This window comes from Pinus tabuliformis, chromosome 4_1 (assembly GCF_031772625.1).
Source record: "Pinus tabuliformis cultivar Carrire ecotype Pingquan chromosome 4_1, CPIR1, whole genome shotgun sequence".
Classification (NCBI taxonomy): domain Eukaryota; kingdom Viridiplantae; phylum Streptophyta; class Pinopsida; order Pinales; family Pinaceae; genus Pinus; species Pinus tabuliformis.
Genome location: NC_142303.1, coordinates 376,559,407 through 376,586,062, shown reverse-complemented (window position 1 = coordinate 376,586,062; position 26,656 = coordinate 376,559,407). Strand labels below are relative to the sequence as shown.

General features: G+C 39.3%; 1 protein-coding gene across 2 annotated transcripts in view; it reads right to left on the bottom strand.

Moving 5' to 3' along the window:
* Positions 1–26,215, bottom strand: part of LOC149175876 (protein IQ-DOMAIN 5-like) — a 194,004-nt gene extending 167,789 nt beyond the window's left edge. Inside the window, exons 1-3 of one of the 2 annotated variants that reach the window (XM_089419773.1) lie at positions 25,928–26,215; positions 25,718–25,787; positions 22,469–22,592 (exon numbers count right to left, since the gene is read on the bottom strand). In XM_089419773.1, coding sequence (XP_089275899.1) covers positions 22,469–22,552 — 84 coding nt within the window. In that variant the 5' untranslated portion in view covers positions 22,553–22,592; positions 25,718–25,787; positions 25,928–26,215. Of the gene's footprint in view, positions 1–22,468; positions 22,593–25,717; positions 25,888–25,927 lie in introns of those variants that run through there. The other variant, XM_089419774.1, reaches the window with a different exon arrangement.
* Positions 26,216–26,656: the final 441 nt, after the last annotated feature.

Below are 26,656 nucleotides of genomic sequence, written 5' to 3'. Positions count from 1 at the left end.
GGGACATTTGTCCAAAAAACACTGTGTCACTTGTGTGGATTTTTTCTCTGTTGTTCTATTTTTCTTTTGGGCAAATTAATTAATTAAGTGAAGGTTGTAGTTGTATTAGCTTCGATATCTGCTGTAGGAAACAGTAAATAACTTGTTTCAGTGATTAACAGATAGGAGAAGTTTAATCAGTTGCTGCAGTGGTTGATTCGAGTGAGGATTCTCGAATTTTTACATGGTATTATAGCATTGCAGGTGAAGCAATAAAGAATAGTACCAAAGACCCTACGTTGACCAGAAAAGGGAGTTCGAAAAAGCTGCAGGAGGCAACAGTTCGAAACCCCAGAGGCTTTCCGCAGTTCTAGTCGAAGGGCTGAAATTTCGAGGCAGTCTCTCTCTGAGTGAGTTGACGGAGAGAAGGGCTTCCAGATCGAGTTTTTGTCGAAGCAGAGGGAGCAGCGCAAAAGCCTCAGCGTGAGGAGAGTTGGTGGGACACGGCCTTTTCTGCATGTCGTTTTGCTGGGCAGAAAGACGTCAAAGGAGAAGGAAGGAGCACGGTTGAGGGAATTTCTTCTCAGAGGACTTCCAGCCAAGGAGTCTGAATTCTCACTTGCTGAGCAACAATGAAGAGAGGCAGATCTACAAGCTCTAGCAGGGAGTGCGTAGGCCAGTCTAGTGTTGCGCAGAGGAGAGAGGAGGTCATTCGACAATTCTTGTGGCAGAAATGGCAACTAGTGGCTTGAGGGATCAGGACAGGTTGGATGGGGCATCCAACTACGTCATCTGGAAGGCAAGAATGTCGTTCCTTCTAGATGAGCATGCCCTCAAGACATACGTTGACGATGCAGTGGTTGTCCCTGCAAATGCAGATCCGTTGAAGAAATACAAGATTGAGATGGCGAAGGCAAAAAGAATGATCCTCGACAAAGTCTATCACATCGCTAGCAGAGGGACTGCTAAGGAGATGTGGGACACATTGTCTACATTATATTAGGGATCTTCCAAGCAGCGGAAGATGTACCTTGAACAGAAGCTGAGATCTGCTCAGATGCAAAAGGGGGAGCGTGTGGATCCATTCCTCACGAAGCTTCAGGAGACCCGTGATGAATTGTCTGTTGTGGGGCATACACCTCAAGATTCAGAGTTGGTTAGACTGGCCCTCAATTCTGTCTCAGATGAGTGGCAAGTCTTTGTCCAGAGTATCCTGGGCAGAGCAGCTTTGCCGAATTGGGATGAGATGTGGGCAGCTCTAAAACAAGAGGAGTTGAGGAGAGACTTAGTCAAGGTTAAACTTGACGGAAGCAGCAGCAGTGGGTCGAAGCCCAAGGAGGAGGAGGAGAATGTAGCCCTTGCATTCAAGGGACAGCAAGAGAAGTGGAGACATAAGAAGGACATCTCAAAGATCAAGTGTTTCAGGTGTGGTGAAATGGGTCACTACGCTACACAGTGTCCTCTCAGGAAGAAGGACAAAGATGAGAAACACGATCCGAAGGTTGCGCCCGCGAAGATCGAAGAGGAGGAGTTCGCCATGACAGTCGAGATACCTCCAAGAGGGAGGTGGGCTGATTTGGAGCTGTAGTTCGAAAGAGCTACAGATGGGTAGGATCCTTGAGGAGCCCACCTCTTGGATCAATTCCTTTCTACGGGAGCCCAGATCAGAGGTAGTAGGATGGACTAGTGTTGGATGGTGTCGAGGAGTGTCGAAGAGACAGTTGCAGTGGCTAGAACACGAAGTCTGAGCAGCGTAGTGCAGAGTTGCAGTAGTGCAGGGAGGCACAGTGCAGTAGCAGCAGCAGCGCAATGGCTTCAGAGGGATAATGTGGGACTAGCAACAGTCAGATCTTCAACATCGAGATGCATCTATGCTGAACACTTGTTCAGATTTTGGGATGTTTTTCAGTTGCAGTGCAGATGAAGTGTTAGCAGTGGCAGTGCTAGCAGCAGTACAGATGCAGCACTTGAGAGGGAATTGTAGTACAGATGTAGTGTTGACAGTGCCAATGTCAGCAGTAGTATAGTTGCAGCAACAATGCAGTAGTTGGTGGACAGCGTGTTAGACATCGGTAGCGCAGAGGACGATGTTATGAAGTCAGGTTGATGTTTCTGGGAGGGGCATTACTTGAACACATTCCTTGCTAAGAGGAAGTGTTGATTTCTGCTAGCATTGGATGTGCTCTAAGCCTCAAATTTTGCAAGAAGGCTTGAGCACATGTATTCCAAAGAACTAAGAAACCGTTTTGGGAAATTCCACCTGGATACAGTTTTAATAAAATAATTAATTATTTTTAATGGGAACCTAAGTCTATACTTAGGAAATTAAAATAATTAATGGGTATTAATCTAACTGTGGGTGTAAATTTTTAAAAGAAGATGAGGATCAAGCAAAAATGATCTTAGCCATTGATTAGCTTCTAATCTAGGTCATTGAATGTCAACGAGGAGATCATTTAAGGAGGCTTGAGGGTCACTTGGAAGATACACAAAGAGTTCAGAAGTTCATTTTTCTAAAGCAGAGGAGAGGATTTGCCGGGAGAATTTCGATAGTGAGCTTTTACAGTGAGGAGCAGGGATAGTTGGGTTAGAGTGTCTTCTCTAGGACCCAAGATCAGCAGCAGAGAGGCAGAGAGACACTAGGAGGAAGCAGCGTCGACCCAACAGGGGTTGACACTAGGCCAAAAGGGCCCATGCAGAACTAACGTAGAGCCAGAAGGGCCCACGCAGAGCTAACGCAGAGCCAGAAGGGCTCATGCAAAAGCAGCATAGTCTTCCAGTGCAGAAATTTGAAATATGCCGAGGAGCTAAGATTTCTGAGCCATGAGTGCTGGAAACTGCTCTAGAGGGCAGACGTTTCCTAGGTGGGCTGACGCAAAGCCTATTGAGGCTGACGCAGGGCCTATGCAAGGCCAGTGCAGAGATAATCAGGGACAATTGGTTCAGCTGCCGGAACAACCGAAATTGCTCGGTAGAGTGAGGTAATCTCACTAAGTTTTTCTTTTAGTTTATTTTCTTTGTAACTGGATTCCAGAAGGGCATCCAGAGTTGTATTCAGAAACTACTACATAATAATAAAAACCCTCAAAGTTGTTGCATCGGTTTTCCCGCATTGGGTTTTTCCAGGGACATTTGTCCAAAAAATATTGTGTCACTTATGTGGATTTTTTCTCTATTGTTCTGTTCTTGTTTTGGGCAAATTAATTAATTAAGTGAAGGCTACAGTTGTATTATCTTCGATATTTACTGTGGGAAACAATAAATAATTTGTTTCAGTAATTAAGAGATAGAAGTTTAATTAGTTGCTGCAGTAGTTGATTCGTGTGAGGATTCTCGAATTTTCACAGGTTGGTGGATAGAGGGGCCACTCATCATTTCTTTGTGTCAAGCCAGGAGTAACTCCAAGAATGAATTGTAGTTTTACATTAAAAGAGGATATGAATATATACAAGGAGAGGGAGACTATTGGGTTTCATCTCCTAATGTCTCTTCGTCTTCCCAATTCCTTTATTTCTCTGTTTACAATATTTACATAGGATTTCCTAATCCCAAAGATTAGGTGTCAACACTCCCCCCCTTAATCTGAAGGGATGTTGGTGAGTCCAAACATCATTCTAAATCTTTCTAACTTTTCCCTTCCAAGCACTTTGGTGAAGATATCTACAATCTGCTCATTTGTGGAACAATATTATAGGTGGATTGTTTTGGCCTCAACATGATGTCGAATTAGATGGTATATTGTATTGATGTGCTTTGTTCGAACATGGAACTTTGGATTCGTGGCCAACTTTATTGCAGAATTGTTGTCAATCAAAAGAGGAGTTGAATGTACTTGTTTCTCCTGTAAATCTTCTAGAATTTTCCTGAGCCACACAATTTCTTTTGTCGCTTAAGCTACTGCGACATATTCTGCCTCAGTTGTGGAATCTGTTGGAACTGATTGTTTGTGTGACCTCCAGGAGACAGCTCCTGATCCAAGACTCATAACATAACCTGAAGTAGATACCCCAATTTCTTTATCTCCATCGAAATTTGAATCAGAGTATCCAATCAAGCTAAAGTCACCCACCTATGTATACTTGAGTCCAAAGTCTTGAGTTCCCTTCAAGTACTTTAGAACTCTTCTTGCAGCAGACCAATGACCCTCACAGGGCTTTTGCATAAACCTAAAGAGGATTCCAACAGCAAATGAAATGTCTGGTGTAGTAGTAGTCAGGTAATTGAGACTTCCTATTAGTTGTTTGTACTTTGTTGCATCCTCAAATTCTTTTCCTTCAATGGTTGTGAGCTTTAAGTTTTGTTCCATTGGAGTAATCAAAGGATTGCACTCAGCCATGCCAAACCTGTTCAACATATCTCCAATGTGTTATCCCCCACAATGTCCCAGGCTGAGAGGAATCGACGGAGGTAACCACAGACCAAGCTTTTAGTTTGGTAACTAGCCCTACCAAACCAAAGAGGGCTCTCTCTATGAAATTACAGTCAAAAGATGACTGAGATATAAAGTATTTTAGGCTAGATATGTTTAGATCAGGGTTTGATTTGATTTTGATTGTTTGTTGGATGATGGCTTAGGTCTAGGGAGCTAGGTCTAGGCTTTGAGAATCAAATTTGCAGAGATGTAATGGGGCAAGGTAGGCACACACTTTAGCACTTTATGGTTGTCATTGTGTATATGGGAGATAGGTAGGGTTTCTAAACGAGCATGAGTCTCATGAATTCGTTTATATCAGAAGAAAAATGAACAATAATGTGAAAGCTTCTCCAAAACAGAGCATTACATGAATGAATTATGTTTATTATCTTAGGAAACAAGCACATGAAACATGGAAATGGAAATGAAAGATACAATACATTCAAACTTATGATCACAAAAGGAAAAACACTGCTAAAACACATACCACAGGAATCCCACTATAATAGCTACAAACTTTGTCTATTAGTTCTTGCCAAATTTTCAATTACACTAGCATTCAAGGCTTAATTCCACTGCATCCAACCCTTGAAAATGATTACAAAAGGCCTCATATAGGCTCTGAAGTTGAAATCCTCCCTAGGAGGTCGAATTGCCAGCAAAGAAAGTCAAATACATGCACCTATCTGATCATTGCTACATACTAGGGAGGTTACTCAACCATTTCCTCTTTTATCTAACTATCACAAGATATTTATCCAAAGCATTAAATGGAGGATAAGACACCTATTTACCCATATAGTAACCCATTTACATTTACATTTGACCATTTACATTCATCCACTTTCACCTTTTGACTTTTACAAAAGTCAAACTAGAAACTCTGAAAAATTACACAATGAAAATTTTAATTAAAATCTCAGAAAATTGCAAAAGTGTAGCGCCAAGTTTGAGGCCATTTTAGGTGTCTTCCTGAAGTCAAAATTGAAATCTGAAAGAACAATAAACTAGCCTTGTCTGTCTAGTATCCAGAACATCTTGAATTTTTTTAAATGACCCATGGGAGGGCCTCCAAAAACTCATTCTCCCAAGGTGTTTCCAGAAGGGTCACGCCAAGTTTGAGGCCATTTTTAGGTGCCTTCCTGAAGTCAAAATTGAAATCTAAAAGAACGGTAAACTATCCTTGTCTATCTAGTTTCCAGAACATCTTGAATTTTTGAAAATGACCCATGGGAAGGCCTCCAAAAACTCATTCTCCCAAGGTGTCTCCAGAAGGGTCGCACCAGAACCAGAAGGGCAGCACTTCTCTACAGAAAGGTCGCATTTCTCCACAAGAAGATCACATTTCTCTCAAAATCCAACAAAACCCTCAATTTTCACAGAGTTTTCTCCTACACGATTATGACTGGGAGATGTTTGAAATTTTAAGAGTGCAAATGAGTTAAAAACAACTCATCTTACCCTTTTAAACTTGAATTTGGAACCTTGACACTTTATAACCTTTGAAATTTGAAACTTGGTAACTTTATTGGCTTTCTTGAGACATTGGGTCTTTTTGGAACTCTGAAATGCAGTCTTTGGAACTTTGAAGTACTTATTACATATAAAAACATAAAATTACATTTGAAATCAAAATTCATTAAGAGACTTGTACCACTCCTCATTTGCCGAATTTTATGCATGAAATGAGAGTTTTAGTGACCTTGGACCCCTATGACCTAATGGAGACACTCAACTAAATGAAATCATGATGGTGATGACTGACATGATGATGATAGTCTCTTAATGATGATACACTTAGCTGAGTGATGAAAGTGACCGGCATGTGAAATTCTTGAGAAAGTGAAAATCACCCTAGACACACTAACCATTGACCAAATTTTATTCTGAAAACCTAGTGACATGATAAAATTTGACTTTGAGACTCCTAACAAAACTTGGTAAAAGCATATTTGATCATTGGTGATAGGAAGAATTGTCTGACACTAAAATTGGCTCCAACTAGGGATGGCAGCGCCTTGGAGGTGTCAAGAACACCGTAGACCTAGTAGCCTTGTTCATTGGGCAATGGAGTCACTGCAAAGACTAAACTCAAATTGAAAAATGACTGACTAACTAACTTTGACAAACAATAAACAAAACAAACTCACTGAACTTACTTATGGCAGCAGACCATCGGGATATCAACCGCCCACCTGCTGAAGATAGATATAAACAATCATGTGTAATGATCCCTCCAATGTAACTAATCCAGCAAATGGCTACTTACTTGAATCCTGCTCACACTTTCCATGAGCAAGCAAAAAAAACAAAAGAAAGGTCACTCCAAGTGTGCACTGAACATGTGTACATGATCCATAAATACAATCAAATTCATCTCTCTAGATGGCTGCAACAAATTTGCAATAGGGTCTTCAATAATCGGGAACATTACCATGTCTTGAAAGTTAGCAGAAATACAAGAACACCCCTCATTTTTCAATGCAAAATTTTTGTCAGGAAGAAAGAAGAAAATATGTTCATCAAGTTTTTCATTCGCATCAAGAGAAAGGGAAATTTGTTCTTGAAAATCTATGTTTGAGGCAGCCATAGTATCAATAGCAAAAATGTACACATCCATAGGATCCGGGACAAACTGCTCTTCTTCAACAGACTCTTCATTTTCTAATCTTGGAGGAAAATCATCATCTACAAGAGGCTCTAAAACAACTTGTTCTTTTTCACTGCTTTCCTGTAACTCATGATGGTCAATTTGAAATCTAACATCCTCAAAATCTGAAGCTACATGTATGAATGTCTCTTCATGTAAATCTGGATTGAAAGTTTCTAGAGCAACAGATTCATCAATTATTTGGAAAAGATTACTTTCAAAATATTCTTCCACAACTGGCACAACAAGATGTAATTCTATATCACATACCCTTTTAATTCCATCGTCTTGGGCTGCATTCTCGTGCTCTTGAGAATAAGATTGATTAAAAGGATCTAAAATCTGCCTTTTATCCATTAGTTCCTCAGAAGAAACATAAAGCATTTGACTATCTATTTCTTCTTTTCCTTGCTGATTTAAAATCTGCTGAACAGGTTGATCATTAAGTTCTAGGAAACAAACCTGCTGCTCATTAATTTCGAACTCAATGGATGAATGATGACTGTCAGGAATCTTAACGCAAACCAATTAAGAAGAATCTTCATCAAGGAGTGGAGGTTAGCTGAATGGCCATTATCATATGTATCTCATGCACTAAAAGAAAGGCATGACTGCTGCAAATTATCACCTATTTAGATGATAGAAGATCACTGTCATCTATTGGAGAATTCTGCTCAATTTCACTGTCATCCAAGGTAGAATCCATGATCTTAACATGGTGGTGGAAAGGGTTTTCATTCAAAGCATCCAAGAGATCATCATCCATAAACTCTTCATCGCCATAAGCACTTTCCAGCTCTTAAATAAAATTTTCAAAATTATCACAGCAATCCTCAATCAAAAGCAAAGAAGGATAGGCTTCTCTATACTTCTCAAAAAATACTGAGTGAAAATCCTTGAGAGAATAGATACAAGAAAGAGGCAAGCTTTCATACCAAAACCGTGCTCTTTCTTCTAATGTGACCATGAACATCTTCATTAAACAATCTTCATGAAAATTAATCCTCAGCTTACGCACATGCATATGAAATCTTATTAAATGAAGTGTAGCATCATCACCTTTTCCATCTCTGAATTTTGGCAAGTATGTTTGCCAATCTACCTGAGGCATATGATTTGGAAAGCCTGGAACATGATCTCGATGCATAGGAGCATACCTTCTGGATTGAGAACTCATTTCGATTTCTGGATCCTGCTACCAGTGGAGTCTTCGGATCAAATGGGAGTCGCCAGGTGAATGGTTCAGCCTTCATATGTGTCTGATCACTGTTCACCATCAGCAATCAGATCTGATCTTTGTCATTCTTTCCCAGGGAAGATATGATCTCTCGTTTCCCCGGCAACGGCGCCAAAATGTTATCCCCCACAATGTCCCAGGCTAAGAGGAATTGACGGAGGTAACCACAGACCAAGATTTTAGTTTGGTAGCTTGCCCTACCAAACCAGAGAGGGCTCTCACTATGGAATTACAGTGAAAAGATGACTGAGATATAAAGGATTTTAGGCTAGATATGTTTAGATCAGGGTTTGATTGATTTTGATTGTTTCATGGATGATGGCTTAGGTCTAGGGAGCTAGGTCTAGGCTTTGAGAATCAGATTTGCAGAGATGTAATGGGGAAGGTAGGCACACACTTTAGCACTGTAGGGTTGTCATTGTGTATATGGGAGACAAGTAGGGCCTCTAAACAAGCATGAGTCTCATGAATTCGTTTATATCAGAAGAAAAATGAACAATAATGTGAAAGCTTCTCCAAAACAGAGCATTACATGAATGAATTTTGTTTATTATCTTAAGAAACAAGCACATGAAACATGGAAATGGAAATTAAAGATACAATACATTCAAACTTATGATCACAGAAGGAAAAACAATGCTAAAACACATACCACAGGAATCCCACTATAATAGTTGCAAACTCTGTCTATAGTTCTTGCCAAATTTTCAATTAAACTAGCTTTCAAGGCTTAACTCCACTGCATCCAACCCTTGAAAATTATTACAAAAGGCCTCATATAGGCTTTGAAGTCGAAATCCTCCTTAGGAGGTCGAATTGCCAATAAAGAAAATCAAATACATGCACCTATCTGATCACTGCTACATACTAGGGAGGTTACTCAACCATTTCCTATTTTATCTAACTATCACAAGATATTTATCCAAAGCATTAAATGGAGGATAAGACACCTATTTACCCATATAGTAACCCATTTACATTTACATTTGACCATTTACATTCATCCACTTTCAACTTTTGACTTTTACAAAAGTCAAACTAGAAACTTTGAAAAATTACACAGTGAAAATTTTAATTAAAATCTCAGAAAATTGCAGAAGCATAGAGCCAAGTTTGAGGCCAATTTTAGGTATCTTCCTGAAGTCAAAATTGAAACCTAAAAGAACGGTAAACTAGCCTTGTCTGTCTAGTTTCCAGAACATCTTGAATTTTTGAAAATGACCCATGGGAAGGCCTCCAAAAACTCATTCTCCCAAGGTGTCTCCAGAAGGGTTGCGCCAGAACCAGAAGGGTCGCGCCAAGTTTGAGGCCATTTTTAGGTGCCTTCTTGAAGTCAAAATTGAAATATGAAAGAACGGTAAACTAGCCTTGTCTGTCTAGTTTCTAGAACATCTTGAACTTTTGAAAATGACCCATGGGAAGTCTTCCAAAAACTCATTCTCCCAAGCTGTCTCCAGAAGGGTCGCACTTCTCTACAGAAAGGTCGCATTTCTCCTAAAAGGGTCGCATTTCTCCACAGAAAGGTCGCATTTCTCTCAAAATGCAACAAAACCCTCAATTTTCACAAAGTTTTCTCCTGCACGATGATGACTGAGAGATGCTTGAAATTTTAAGAGTGCAAATGAGTTAAAAACAACTCATCTTACCCTTTTAAACTTGAATTTGGAACCTTGACACTTTATGACCTTTGAAATTTGAAACTTGGTAACTTTATTGGCTTTCTTGAGACATTGGGTCTTTTTGGAACTCTAAACTACAGCCTTTGGAACTATGAAGTACTTATTACATATAAAAACACAAAATTACATTTGAAATCAAAATTCATTGAAGAGACTTGTACCACTCCTCATTTGCTGGATTTTATGCATGTAATGACAGTTTTAGTGACCTTGAAACCCTAATGACCTAATGGAGACACTCAACTGAATGAAATCATGATGGTGATGACTGACATGATGATGATAGTCTCTTAATGATGATACACTTAGCTGAGTGATGAAAGTGACCAGCATGTGAAATTCTTGAGAGAGTGGAAATAACCCTAGACACACTAACCAGTGACCAAATTTTATTCTGAAAACCTAGTGACATGATAAAATTTGACTTTGAGACTCCTAACAAAACTTGGTAAAAGCATATTTGATCACTGGTGACAGGAAGAACTGACTGACACTAACACAATGTATTTCTTCTGAGAGATGAATATAAACTTCAATTGTTGGGTTACTTCAATACCAAGATAGTAGTGAACATAGCCCAAATCTGTCATTTCAAAACCTTTCCTTAGTTCTTTCTTTATGGATGCAATGTAGTTCTCATTGTTCTTTGTCATCAGAAGATCATCTACATACACCACAAGGTATGCAACTGTTTTGCCAACTTTCTTGAAAAACAAAGTTGCATCACCAAGATCACAATGTTTGAAATTGAGTTTCTGAAGATGCTCAGTCAATTTCACATACTAGGATTACAGTGCTTGATTGAGGCCACACAAGGATTTTACAAGCTTGCAAACTTTGTGTTCCTAACCCTTCACAACAAATCCTTTTGGTTGGGACATAAAAGATTCTATTTTAGATCTTCATTCAAGAAAGCATTTTTTACATCCATTTGATGGACTTTCCGATCGTTCTGAGTTGCCAAGGCAAAGAGTGTCTGAATGGTAGCCCATTTTGTTGTGGGGGAAAAGGTCTTCTTATAATCGAACCCTTCCTTTTGTGCAAAACCTTTTGCCACAAGCCTGGCTTTGTGCTTGTGAAGTGAGCCATCTGCCTTATTCTTGTTCTTAAAGACCCACTTGCAACCTATTGGTTTGGTTCCCAATGGAGGATCAACTAGCTTCCAGGTGCCATTCTTTATCAAAGCATCATATTCTTTCTGCATCACTTCTTTCCATTCATGATGAGAACCGTCTTCTTTGAAAGAATTTAGTTCGAAATTTGTAGACAAATTTAGTCAATAATCATAAGAAACATCCATATCAACAGGTGAATCAGGATCGTCTACATCACCTCCAATTTGTTTGGTTGAGCTTCTTGTTCCTGTCTTTCCAACCTCATCAAGACAAACACTTTCAAGTGTCTTTGTCAGCCATTTTGGAGGACCTTTCTGAGATGGCCCAGGTTTCTCAATTGACTGAGATGGGGTTGAATCAAGATTTAGCCTCCCAATTCTATCAATCACATCACTCAAAGTGTCATCTTGATTAGTGGTTGGAGCTTCATGTTGATTTCTGGTAGAATCGGATGTGCTCTAAGTCTCAAAATTTGCAGGAAGGCTTAGACACATGCATTCTCCAATACCCAAAAATCGTTTTGGGAAATTCCACCAGGAGACAGTTTTATTAAAATAATTAATTATTTTTAATGGGACCCTAAGTCTAAACTTAAGAAATTAAAATAATTAATGGGTATTAATCTAAACTGTGGGTGTAACTTCTAGAAGAAGACGAGGATCAAGCCAAAATGATACAAGCCATTGATTAGAAGTTAATCTAGGTCGTTGGTTGCCCAACAAAAAGATATAAGAAGAGGATTGAGGGGCACTTGGAGCACAGACAGAGGAGAGATCAAAAGTTCGATTTTTTGAAGCAAAGCAACTGCTGGAGAGATTTTCGATGTGATCTTTTGCAGAGAGGAGCAGGGATAGTATCTGGTGAGGAGTCTTTTCCTTGGTCAGAGAGTACAAGGCAAAGAAGACAGAACGACGTCCAAAGAGAGGCTGAGGCTGGCCCACGCAGTGCTGACACAGTGGCAGTGCAAATCCTAGAGGGAGATTGAATTTCCTGCTGAGAAAATCGAGTTTCAGAAGCTGGGAGTCGGGGTGTGAGACTGGGAGGCTGGAAATTGAAGTTTTTGGGCAGTAGAGGATCAAAAGGAAGAGCGGTGCAATCCCCAGCAGAGGTGACGCAAAGACTGCGTAGGGTTGACGCAGTTCTACGCAGAGGCTGACACAGAGCCTCTTTCCAGCGAGATCAGGGTCAGATTCTTCCAGTGATAAGGTGAGAGCATCTCACTACTTGTTTTGTCCAGTATTTCTCTGTATCGGATAGCCAGTTGGGCATCCAACGAAATGTACTCAGAAATTACTATTGTTTAATAATAAAACCTCAGCTGCTCCACTGGTTTTCCCGCATTGGGTTTTTCCGGGGACATTTGTCCAAAAATAACTGTGTAGATGTGTGTTGTATCTCTTTCCTGTTCAGTTTCTTGTTTCCGCATATAATTTCATTAAGTGAAGGCTACAATTGTATTTACTTCAATATTTACAGTAGAACACCGTAAATAACTTGCATGGGTTAACAAGTAGGAGAAGTAACATCAGTTTACTGTAGTAGGGATTCCGGGTTTCGGAATTTTCATATGGTATCAAAGCTGCAATTGAAGCAAGAAGAGCAGAGCTGGAAGACCCAACGTTGAAGGAAGGAAGGAATTCAAAATTCCTGTAGAGGCAGCAATTTGAATCCCCAAAGGGTTTGCGTAGTTCAGGCCAGGAGGGCTAGATTTTCGTGGTAAATCTCTCTTTGAGTGAGTTGACAGAGAGGTAAGATTTCCAAATCGAAATCTGTCAGCAGCAAAGGGAGCAGCGCAGCAGAAGCTTCAGCGAAGAGGGATTTTCCAGTGGGACGCGGTTTTTTGCAGGCAATTGCTAGGCAGAAAGACGTCAGAGGGAAGAGAGAGACGCGATTGAGGGTATTCTTCCTCAGAGGAATTCCAGCCAACGAGTCTGAATTCTCATCAACTGAGCAGCAGCAAGGGGCAACAGATCTATTGACTCCAGCAGGGAGTGCGTAGGCTAGCCCAGCAACAGCGCAGAGGAGAGAGGAGGCTATTCGACTTTTTTTATTTGGCAGAGATGGCAGTCAGTGGATTGAGAGATCAGGACAGGTTGGATGGGGCATCCAACTATGTGATCTGGAAGGCAAGGATGTCATGCCTTCTAGATGAGCACTTTCTGAAAGTCTACGTCGACAGCATGGTAGCTGAGCCCATAGATCCAAATCAACTCAAGAAGTACAAGGGAGCGAAGACAAAAAGAATGATCCTCGACGCAGTCAAGGATCATATATTCTATCATATCGCTGGCAGAAACACTGCCAAGGAGATGTGGGATGCATTGTTGACGCTGTATCAAGGATCTTCCGAGCAACGGAAGATATACTTGGAGCAGAAGATGAGATCTATGCAGATGAAGAAGGGGGAACGCATTGATCCGTTCCTTGCAAAGCTTCAAGAGACCCGAGATGAATTGGCAGCTATGGGGTCAACACCTCAAGGTTCCGAGATGGTAATACTAGCCATAAATTCAGTATCTAAGGAGTGGCAAATCTTTGTCCAGAGTATCCTGGGCAGGGTGACTTTGCCAAACTGGGATGAGATGTGGCCATCTCTTAAGCAAGAGGAGTTGAGGAGGGACTTGGTCAAGTGCAAACTTGACGGAGGCAACAGTTGTGGGTTGAAGTCCAAGGAGGAGAAAGAGAATGCATCCCTCGCATCCAAGGGGCAGCAGGAGCAACAAAGGAAGAAGAAATATTTTTCAAAGATCAAATGCTTCAAGTGTGATGAATTCGGACACTACGCAACACAGTGTCCTCTCAGGAAGAAGGACAAAGATGAGAAGCATGATCCGAAGGTTGCAGCCGTGAAGATCGAGGAGGATGAGTTTGCCATGACAGCCGAGATACCTCCAGGAGGGAGGTGGGCTGATTTAGAGTTGTAGTTCGAAAGAGCTATAGATGGGAAGGATCCTTGAGGAGCCCACCTCTCAGATCAATTCCTTGCTACGGGAGCCTAGATCAGAAGTAGCAGGATGGACCAGTGTCAATTGGTGCAAAGGAGTGTCGAAGTGACAGTTGTAGAGGCTAGTAGCACCAGAGACTGAGCAGTGCAGAGCAAAATTGGAAGCAGTGCAGATGGCACAGAGGAGAGGTCAGCAGCAGCGCAAAGGCTTCAAAGGGTCGGCATAGAGACTAACAGCAGTCAGACTCCAGCAATGAGATACATCATACTGAACACCAGTTCAGTAATTTGGGATACTTTTCCGTTGTTGATGCAGTAGCAGCAACAGTTAGAGAAGCTTGCAGTGCAGATGTAGTTGGCAGTGGCAGTGCCAGCAGCAGCACGAACGCAGAATTGAGAGGGAGTTGTAGTACGGATGCAGAATTGAGAGGAAGTTGTAGTATAGATGCAGTGTTAACAGTGGCAGGGTCAGCAGCAGTACAGATGCAGAATTGAGAGGAAGTTGTAGTATAGATGCATTGTTAACAGTGGCAGGGTCAGCAGCAGTACAGATGCAACATTTACATAGTAGTTGGTGGGCAACAATGTCAGACATCAGCAGCGCAGGGGGAGATGTTTTAGAGTTAGAGTGATGCTTCAACAGGTTGCATTACTAGAGCACATTCCTCGCTAAGAGGGAGTGTTGATTTTTGGTAGCATCGGATGTGCTTTAAGTCTCAAACTTTGTAGGGAGGCTTAGACACATGCATTCTCCAATACCCATAAATCGTATTGGGAAATTCCACCCAGAGACAGTTTAATTAAAATAAATAATTATTTTTAATGGGACCCTAAGTCTAAACTTTGGAGATTAAAATAATTAATGGGTATTAATCTAAACTATGGGTGTAACTTCTAGAAGAAGACGAGGATCAAGCCAAAATGATATAAGCCATTGATTAGAAGTTAATCTGGGTCATTGGTTGTCCAACAGAAAGATATAAGAAGAGGCTTGAGGGGCACTTGGAGCACACATAGAGGAGAGATTAGAAGTTCGATTTTTTGAAGCAGAGTAGTTGTCGAGAGAGATTTTCGATAATGATCTTTTGCAAAGAGGGGCAGGGATAGTATCTGGTGAGGAGTCTTTTCCTAGGCCAGAGAGTACAAGGTAGAGAGGACAAAATGATGTCCAGAGAGAGGCTTACGTTGGCCTACGCAGTGCTAACGTAGTGGTAGCGTAGAGCCTAGAGGGAAATCGAATTTCTTGCTGAGGAATTCAAGTTTCAGAAGTCCGGAATCGGGGTGTGAGATCGGGAGGCTGGAAATCGAAGTTTATGGGTAGTAGAAGATCAGAAGGAAGAGGAGCACAATCCCCAGTAGAGGTGACGCAGAGACTGCATAGAGTTGACGTAGAGACTGTGTAGGGTTGACTCACGTCTGCACAGAGGCTGATGCAGAAGGGATGCAGAGTCTCTTTCCAGCGAGATCAAGGTCATATTCTTCCAGTGACAGGGTGAGAGCATCTCACTACTTGTTTTATCCAATATTTCTCTGTATTAGATAGCCAATTGGGCATCCAACGAATTATACTCAGAAATTATTGTTGCTTAATAATAAACCCTCAGTTGCTGCATTGGTTTTCCCGCATTGGGTTTTATGGGGACATTTGTCCAAAAATAACTGTGTAGATATGTGTTGTATCTCTTTCCTGTTCAGTTTCTTGTTTTTGCATATAATTTAATTAAGTGAAGGCAGCAGTTGTATTTACTTCGATATTTACAGTAGAACACCGTAAATAACTTGCATGGTTTAACAAGTAGGAGAAGTAACATCGGTTTACTACAGTAGAGATTTCGAGTTTTGGAATTTTCACACTTCATGTGGGGGAGAGAGTGCTTCAGAAGAAGATTCCACAGATTGATCCAAATAGGGATCACCCCTTCAAGATGTGGAATCTCATTATCAAACTCTTGAAAAAACTTTGTATGTCTAGACTCCAAATCTATCCAAGCGATCAAGTTGTCGCTCAACAACATTGTCAGTCTTGGAAGACTCAAGAAATATCACATCTCTAGATATTATAAACTTCTTATTCACTTCATCATAGAGACAGTATGCTTTGGAGGTATTTGAGTACCCCAAGAAGATACATTTGTGACTCCTTGCACCGAGTTTGTTTCTTTATTCCTTAGGTATCAAGGCATAATAGGTGGAACCAAAAGCCCTAAGATGCCTCACCGAAGGAATGTGACTATACCACATTTTATGGGGAGACTTGTTTTTAATAGCATGAGATGGACACCTATTCTTTATATACACATCATATAGAACTGCATCAACCCAAAACATCAGCTTAACATTCTTGAAAACATCACTGAATGCACCATATTTAAGATTGTCACGTTCATTCTTTCACCTACTCCGTTCTGTTGGGGATTATAAGGCACAGTTGTTTGATGTTTGATCCCATGCTGGCGAAGATAGTTTTCAAATTCTTTTGAAGTATATTCTTTTCCATTATCAATACAAATAGAGCCAATATGAGATTGTGCATCATTTTCAATCCATGCATGAAAGTTCTTGAATGTTTCAAAAGCTTTAGATTTGTTCTTCAATATATAAACCCAGCACATTTTGGTGTAGTCATCAATAAATGCCATCATATATTTATTACCATTTGCAGAAGGAACGGCCATTGGGCCACATAAATCAAAATTAATGAGTTCAAGTTTTCTATGTACTCTGGAATGAGAATCATGAAAACATTGTTTGTTGTGCTTTCCTAAGATACAAGCATCACATTGCTTAAGTTTCTTAAGAATTGTAGGCAAACCAGTAACACCATTTTTCTTCAACAAACGAAGGTTGTCATAGTTCAAGTGTCCAGATCTCGCATGCCATAAAAGACTTGATGGAAGTGTACCTTCATCATAGTGAGAACTATATAAAAAGTTTTGTGCACGAGCAGAGGTTCCTTGCAGCTTCAGTAGTCTTTCTTCTTCTATCCCAGTCATGACAAGTGAGTGATCTAGTGCTTTCCTGACATCAACCTTACCATCAAATATATGAATGGAGTGTCCTTGATGGCGGATGTGGACACAAGTTTCTCCTCAACTTCGAGAGATATAGAACATCACGTAGAAGAAAGTCTGGAAGTCCAGGGGGTTTGAGCCTAATGGTGCGAAGCCCCGATAGCTTGAGTTTTGACTTGTATGCAAAGTAGACTGCTCCATCAACATTATCAGTGAATTTTTCAAAGAGCTCTCTTCTGAAATTCATGTGGCATGTTGCTCCTGAATCAAGCAAACAAGCATCTTTCCATGAAGCGAGTGAAGCATTGAATAAGTCTTTAGTTACTCCAATGTTGTAATGTGCCACAACATAACGAGCGGACTCGGGTGCTTCTCCTTTCCTTTTACTAGGTGTTTTACCCTTTTCTTCATTTTTTTCTGCTCAATTCTGTCCCAAGGCAACTTACATGTGGAAGCATCATGTCCATCTCTATTGCATCGTATGCAATGAAAATCAGAACTTTCTCCTTGGAAATGTCCTCCCCCCTGCCTCTAAAATTCTTCCTTCCTCCTCTTCATCCACCTCTTCCTTTAGAAGAATCTTGTGCGTGATTCTTCTCTTTCTATGCAAGGAACACAGCTTCTTCAAAAGACTGAGGAGTTGTCTTCTTCCCAAAAACCTTTTCTCTTTCAGCAAACTTCTTCTCAAGAAGAAATCTCCTTAAGTTTGACAGCAGCCCATAAAAGGATTGACTCCTCCTTTGTGCTCAGCACCACCCCTAGTTCTCAATCAACCCTTGATGCTAAATGGAAGAAGATAGAGAAGGAGGTTGCATGTCAATACATTGCTAGATGGTGGTATGATGCAAACATATCTTTTAATGCTACTAATTTTGCATATTATCAACCCATGATTGATGTTATAGCTTCATGTGGAGAAGGCTTCAAAGGCCCTATCTTTCTGATATCAGGGGGCCACTTTTCAAAATGAGGATATTGGCGGTGAAGAAGTGTGTGGAAGATGCAAAATCCATAGCTAGGTACATCGACAACCACTCATGGGTTTTGAACCTTATGAGAAAGCACACAGGGGGTAAAGAGCTTGTTCGATTAGCCATCATACGATTTGCAACCAACTTCCTTCGTTGCAATCTCTTGTTCAACAAAAATCGAACTTGAGGAAGATGTTTTCATGTGATGAATGGAATTCATCTTAGTGGAGCAAAAAGGTTGAAGAGAAACAGATGGTTGACGAAGTAGTTGACAAAAGATTTTGGGTCAAAGGCAGAGGAGATTGTGCTATTTAATGAGCGTCTTGTCAGAGTTTTGCGAATGGTGGATAGCGATAAACCTACCATGGGGTTTGTTTATGAGGCCATGGATCAGGCCAAGGAACAAATAAAGGCAGCATATGGGGATAAAAGACAAAAGTACATTCCTCTATGGATAATCATTGATGAAAGATGGAACAAACAACTCCATAGACCTTTACATGCAGTCGGCTATTACTTAAATCCAAGGTATGTAATTTTGGATTTCAATGCTCATTGCTTATAAGTTATAAGTTTTAACTTTTAACTTTTAGTTTTGTTGAATTGATGAATATGTTTTTGTGTTCTGAATTTTGAAGGTACCATTACACTACAAATTTGAGGCTGATGGGGAGGTTTTAGGGAGATTTTATAAATTCATTGAGCGCATGGTCCCAGATTCCAAGACTCAAGATCAAATTCATAACAAGCTCTTGAATTTCAGTGAGAGTATTGGTACATTTGGAATTTCTATGGCTATAAGAAATAGAACAAAGAGTCCCCCAGGTAAGAACTGTCAAAATTTGCAAATTCTTATATTAATAATTTACTTTCAAATTCATTTGCTAATACTTTTTTTCCTTCCACCCTTTTTGCAGCCTATTGGTGGCAACAATTTGGTAGTGAATGCCCTCAATTGCAAAAAATTGCAATTCGAATTTTGAGCAAGACATGTAGTGCTTCAAGGTGTGAGCGGAATTGGAGTGTGTTTGAGCGTATACACACTAAGAAGAGGAACCGTTTGGAGCAAAAGCGGTTGAATGACATGGTTTTTGTTCAATACAACCTTAGGTTGAGGCGCAACCAATCGCTGAATAAAACCCTTGAATCAAGCAACATTGTCTTAGCTGACTTTGATCCAACATCAGAATGGGTTGTGGAGAGTCAAGCACTATCATTTAACAATGAAGACCTTTCTTGGTTGGACTTGGACCCACCTCCACAAGATGCAAAGGCAGATATATCAGAAGCACCATTAGCAGCGTCAGGGCCAGGGGAATCAAGCCATAATCCCATTGCAGACTTGGATGCTACTCATTCTTCAAATGAGGATGAGGAGGATGATCAGGAATCAGATGATGATTTTGATGATGATTGATGATTTGATCATTGATTTTCTGTAGTTGTAGCTTGTAGTATTGTAGGTTGTAGTATAATACTATGATCTATCATGTTATTTTGGACTATCAAGGCCTTTTAGACCCTGCTTCTTGATGTTTGTGACATTTTTGGTTCAACGATGTTTTGCACTAAGTGCTATTTTGGTTATATGCACTATTACTTGCTATATAAATGAGAATTTTTGCATATTTGTATATAAATGGCTTGGATTCATATGGATGCACATTGTTAAGTTATGGTATGTTCTATGCTTATAACAATTTACTTCTTTTTCTTATTATATTCCACAGATTAGCAATCACATGTACATAAAGTAAAGTGCAGATAGAACATTAAACGATCGATAGAAAACAAGCCAAGACAAGAGACACAAGATGTGGCGGCTAGCCAGGGACAAACCCCACAATGTGTGGGGAAACCCTTTGAACAAATCTTCTTTTATCTTCAATAATTCAGCTGAGAGAAATGGTACAATAAATCTGATTTATATCAGCAGTAACAAACCCTAGATCAGCAGCATCAGCATTAGCGGCTTCATCATCAAACTAGGGCAGACGATATCTCACAAACCGACCGTCAGATCAGCTTGATTCCACCACCAAAAGTTGCGGCTTCCAGAGGAGGTTCAGATGAACCTACTGCGCAATTCAGATGAGGAGATCTTCTAGTCCACGCAGGTCAAACTTTACTTCTGCAGTTGCAGCTTCAATTTCAGCAGCTTCCTTCAAACTAGGGCAGTCGATATCTTGCAAACCGTCTGTCGGATTGACTTGATTCCACCACCAAAATTTGCGGCTTTCAGAGGAGGTTTAGATAAACCTCCCCGCAGTTCAGATGAGAAGATCTTCTAGTCCACGCAGGTCAAACTTTACTTCTGCAGTTGCAGCTTCAATTTCAGCAGCTTCCGACTTCACATGTGTGAGGGAGAGACCCTTTTCTACGCAGTAGAGAAGAGAGTCTTTTCTGCGCAGTAGAGATAGAGAGATGTGATGAGATGAGTGAGTGCAAATGAGGAAAAGTCCTCTTGTATTTATACACAACTGTTGATGTTTGAATAGATGCGACTGTTGGGCTTTTGAGCTTACATGAGTTGTAGGTCAGCTTGATAATAATTCCATAATCAAAATAAATTCATATCTCCATGAATATTTATCGGAATCGGATGATCTTTATATCAATCCTACACTTCTCGACGAGAGGAATCTAATAAACATCTTATCAGCCATGAATAAGATGACTCACATGGAGTTTTGCCCTAGTTGCCAATTTTAACACACATGAATATATGTGTTTTTTCTTTAAAATATGAATATTTATATGTTTTTGGTAAACCGGTTTTTTTTCTTGTTTTTTTCCGGTTCCGGTTCCGGTCCAGTTCCGACGAGTTCCCGGTCGACAAGGTTTTCCTGTTCAATGACCGGTTCGGTTCCGATAACATTGCTCAACAACCAAGCGGTGACTACACTCCCTCAATCCTTTCTTCTAGTGGTGGTTGGGCTAATTGCATGGTAGTGCAGTGTTTCATTCTATTGTTGCACTAGCAAGATGATTTTTTGTTCTTCCTTCAAAATTTGACACATTGAGCCCCAAGAGTAAGATAGTCGAACACTGCATTTTTCATTATTCCTTGAAAAGATGCTTGAGAAATTTGAACCATAGTAGATTCAGATATTATGAAAGTATAATAATTTTACTCTATATAACTTGAAATAAATTGAGGACCTGCTTAACTTGAAAGTTGCAACGCTTTTTATGTGTCTACTTGTACCATCTTCCATTAACTATATTTAAAGATCTTAATATTTGCTTGCTTGAAGATCTAAAATAATCTTCACATGGCTTGAATCAACTAAACTCCCTTTTTATATCTTACATACTTTTTCTAGCGTGCTTTATTATATAATTTGTGTATCCCTGCAGATTCAACCCTATTTGTCAGACCATTTTGCGCACTTGATATCTGCAGAATCTTAACTCTATTTATTTCCAGTTATTTACAGAAATGACTTCTTATAAACTTATCTGAATGCATTTCTTTCTTTTCCTCCTTTTGATGTGCAGATTTTGCTACTTCTGCATCACAGTAATACTTTCTCCTTCAAAAGTTCAATTTCAACCATGAAGTTCATGTTATTCATATTCCATTCATATAATAGTTGAACATAATCTACCAAAGACATGATATCTCCAGAACTTAACGTACAGTGTCCCTGTATACTGAGCATTTACTGTCCTTCAGCCTAGTACAAGTCTTCAACATTGCAAATTGGCAGGAGACCAGTAAAACATCTGAGATAAAAGCCAAAGTATTTGGCTTGACAAGAGGAGGTTGGCAAATAGTGGGGGGTGAGCAAGGAAAATTCCGAACAGATATTGGTGGAGGGAAGGAAGACCACAGACCTGAAAAGGATGGGAACTTTCACAGATAACCTCTCTATATGTCTTTTGTGTTATTTTCATCAACTGATTTTGTATAGGATGTATAAGGCTAGCTGCCTTTGCATTTTGGCTCTTTCTTAGTACATGTAACAGCATTGGTGCAGCGGTCAGAAGTTCAAATGGTTGAGGCTAAGCCTCCTGTAGTTCCATTAAAGATGTGATTTTGGATCCATCTTTTACCAGCATATTAATATTTTTTCCAGAGAAAAATTTTAAAAGGCTGTGATGTTGCACAGTATGCTGTATTGGCTACAAATTCTCAGTTTTGCTACACAATTAACAGTTTCCCTATAAAGAGAAGTATAACATGGAAAGATTTAGGGCTTTAAAAGGTGCTAGTTAGTATAAACTTCAATCAACCTCTTATTTGGACATATTAGAAGACTCGAATCAAGGATTTATATGGAGAGAAATACCATGAATTACTTTCATCAAAGAGAAATGAAGGCAATTAAAAAATTTAACGCAATACGTTTGCACCAGGCCGTACCATATAAACCAAATTTCAAGTAATGTCACCTATTTTGCACTCAAGGATTACTTTCAAAATCTTACTGGACTTTAAGAAGAAAATGCAATCTTAACTCACATAATCTTGTTCTTCTGATAGAGGTGCTTTTGTTGATTTTTTAAAACCAACCAGTGCCTTGAACCACTTTCGTGACCCACCCATGGCATGGACGTTCGATTACCAGTGACCAAAAATTTAAAACCTGTCATGAAGGAAAGAACATCAAAAATCCTAGTCGTGATAACAAACCATTTCAGATAATTGTGGTGCTCAGAGTGACTCCATGAAGATGCAGTAGTTCAAAATATACATAGATGCACTTAATCATTTTGGAAATCTGTGGACATATATTATTTCTAAACAAAATCTCCAACATGGTAATGAGAAACAACAGGTCCTTAAATTTATGGATCAATTGTCTCACAAAATTAAATGGTCAAATAGAAATTTTCTTCTGCCTTAAATTTGTTTCTTAAACTCACACAATAAGAGTGAATTTCACCCTACAGTTATAGATAGATAATTGTTTGCGCAAGTGTAACCTCCATCTCAAACTAATCCTCTGAAAACTTTCCAAACAGGAAAAGAACAAAGTCTCTTGAGACCATTACATATAACCGGTAACAGCATAAGGATTTCTATTATGTAAGACAACGGAACTTGACCGTTTATATTGACAGGAGTTTTTAGAGATCTCTCAAATATTCATTTTGTACCTATTAGCTGTAAACTCCAGGTTCTGCTGCTAATTTAAGTGACAGAGCTAACTTGGACCATGGTCAAAACTCAAAGTTGTCAGATCCGTTTGCTGTGTATGAGACTTAGAAATATTTTAACAGTTTTTTCTCTGAAATATGATATCCTGCATCGTTCACATTCTTGATTCTTTTTCAATAATTTGAAGCTTAAAATTTTGCCCGAGCACAACAGAGCATAATTAGATTCGTATTGATGTAAATTTTGGCTGTTTCAAAATAGGAACTTGTGAGAGATTTACTCTGGTTAATTTAGTGATTCCAGATGGATCTTCTGCTGCTTTATGGGTTTGTGATGCAAAAAGGTAAGGAAAAGATATGACCACGTAATGGAAGTTTTAGAGTCTTGAAAAAACAATTCAGAAAAATGATAAATCAGTTACCAAATATAGTCTCAAATGCATGCAGATCCCTCTTCCAAAATTCTTATCCTTAGCTGTACCCGCACAAAATGCTAGTGAAGGACACCAGTGCAATTCATTCCTGCTCCTGCTCATCGTTGCTTACTGTCAATTTCCTTTTATCAAATAAATCCACATCCCTCTTGCAATCCTCCTCCTTTACCTGTATCCATAGTACATACAACATATAGGGAAGGACACCAAAGCAATCCTTTCCTGCTGATTCTTGCTCACTTTCAATTTCCACATGTTTTCCCATGGCCTTGGAATACTAACCTCATAAGAAACTCATCTCACTTGTAAAATTCTCTAACTCTTTACCCAGACCTCAGTTTCTACTTCTTATACACGTCATCAAGATAGTGGTGAATAATTATCTCAAACGTACATTGATCCAAAGATATCTGAAAAAGTATATCCGCACTGGGAAAATGATTTAAAATAAAATAAGTACCTTCTATAAACAGGAAAAACAAATACGGTTAACATGCATTTTAATGGCCCTTATAGTGGTATTCAAAACAAGGTAATATTGAAAATTTGGCCTTCTTTATGGGTTTGTGATGCAAGAAGGTAAGGAAAAGATATGACCACGTAATGGAAGTTTTAGAGTCTTGAAAAAACAATTCAGAAAAATGATAAATCAGTTACCAAATATAGTCTCAAATGCATGCAGATCCCTCTTCCAAAATTCTTATCCTTAGCTGTACCCGCACAAAATGCTAGTGAAGGACAACAGTGCAATTCATTCCTGCTCCTGCTCATCGTTGCTTACTGTCAATTTCCTTTTATCAAATAAATCCACATCCCTCTTGCAATCCTCCTCCTTTACCTGTATCCATAGTACATACAACATATAGGGAAGGACACCAAAGCAATCCTTTCCTGCTGATTCTTGCTCACTTTCAATTTCCACATGTTTTCCCATAGCCTTGGTATCTTTGAAAAGCCTTTTTCCATAGGTTGGGGAATACTAACCTCAAAAGAAACTCATCTCACTTGTAAAATTCTCTAACTCTTTATCCAGACCTCATTTTCTACTTCTTATACACGTCATCAAGATAGTGGTGAATAATTATCTCAAACGTACATTGATCCAAAGATATCTGAAAAAGTATATCCGCACTGGGAAAATGATTTAAAATAAAATAAGTACCTTTTATAAACAGGAAAAACAAATACGGTTTACATGCATTTTAATGGCCCTTATAGTGGTACTCAAAACAAGGTAATATTGCAAATTTGGCCTTCTTTCCGAGCGTCTGCTCATTCCAGAATCTATACAACGCTACTCAAGTGATTCACTCTAAAGTAAGGAGCATTCAGAACCATTAACAAGCGAAATTTTGTGAAGATGGATTTACTGCTTCTATTCCTTGACATTTTTTTCACAAAAATTACATTTCTTGGTTTGAACATGATCATGCTAAGCTCTCATCTCGGCGGCTTGGAACTTGATTAATTCGGTTGGTGATTCAATACGCAGGCTCCCGGTTTGACTCTAGTTGCATCGCAAAGAGGACAATGGCGATTCCTTGCAATTATACTCTTTGCGATGCATTGTCGATTACTCGAATAAAAGTGGCATATTCGGACTTGAGGATTTCTTTCAACATTACATTGACTACTGGATCTTAATTAGGGCATTGAGCATGTCAGAGGGTTAATGAATCTGTGAGATCTTATTTTTATTACTGTGCAGATTACTTAACTTTGGTTGGATTGTGATAGAATGAGTATTCTGGAAAATTGTGTCCAAATCCTCAAAACAGCAATTTCAGCTTTGTACAAGATGTTACAAAAATTCTGTGAAATATTTGAAGCTAACATTTTCAGTATAATAGAAGATTTTGTAAAATGTTGGCAAGTCTTTAAAGTTAACATTTTGAGTATTACGAAGATCCGCCATGGCTTCTACAATTTGCAACAAAAAACTTAAAATTTTCCCTTGTTAAGACACTTTTCTGAACACAATCGGATAAATAAGGATGTAATTCACTTCAACATAAAAGCCTTCACACAGCAAATCATACAGTTAACTCCCTAGGTTAACTCAACCATAGGTGTCAGAGTACTACTGTAAGCTACTTGAATTTCAACAACACAGGGATCCAAAACACTCCAAACAGATGCAATAAAAAAAAAGGTACAGAACTTGATTCCACAAATACCTGCCCGTCTGTATATATCCAGCAGAAATATGAATCTTCAAGCTCAGAAACGCTAAAATCGGTGCCAAACCTGCACCGATTACAGGAAAGTTTAATCTTTAAACTCAACCTTGAAAAGAAAAAGAATATTTAATGTACACAGAAATGGAAACTGGATTCCTCTTTTGAGAAAGATTAAAATATGCCAAAAAGGAAGGCAATAATATATACAACGTGTATATCTCGACTGCAACGTCTACAGCTCAGCATTATTACAGTACAATCGATCTTCGGACATCACACTTAATTCTGTGCAATGCAATCCCGACCTCAAAATATGCAACGGCTAACGTCATGGAATGCAAGTACTGCGAAGAAATTACGGTGATTTGTCGCATAAACGCCAAAATTTACAGAGCCTTTAATAAGGTTAAAACGCCAATTTTCTTTTGACCTTCACTATCTGGTCAAGAAGTGGGACTCCGCGGTAAGTAGCTAAATTTAGTGCTTCCAAGTTCCGAGTCTCGATCTTGTGACGTCGAATTAGTAAGGAGAAGTGGACTACAGTTAAAGAGCACGTCTGACACGACGCGTCGGTGAATATTGACTTTGAAGGCGCAGTAAAACAGGAAGAAAAAAAATGAATATAATAGCGACAGAACTGAGAGATACTTAACTGAAACTTAGGATGGCAATGATACTGTCTTGCGGTGCAGGTTCGAGTACGGTATTAAATCAAAGAAAATGGAATGATAGGTATTGAGACTAAAAATAGTTTACGAGAATACCAGCCCCTGTTTTTTGCTAAAAGAAATCCACAGTAGTATATACATAATTTAAGAAATAAAAGTAAATTAAGAACAAACATTCTGCTATATGAATACCACAGTAGCATATACATAATTTTGAGAGGAGTAAAATTATGAACGAACATTCTGCTATGTGAAAACCAGAAGTGAT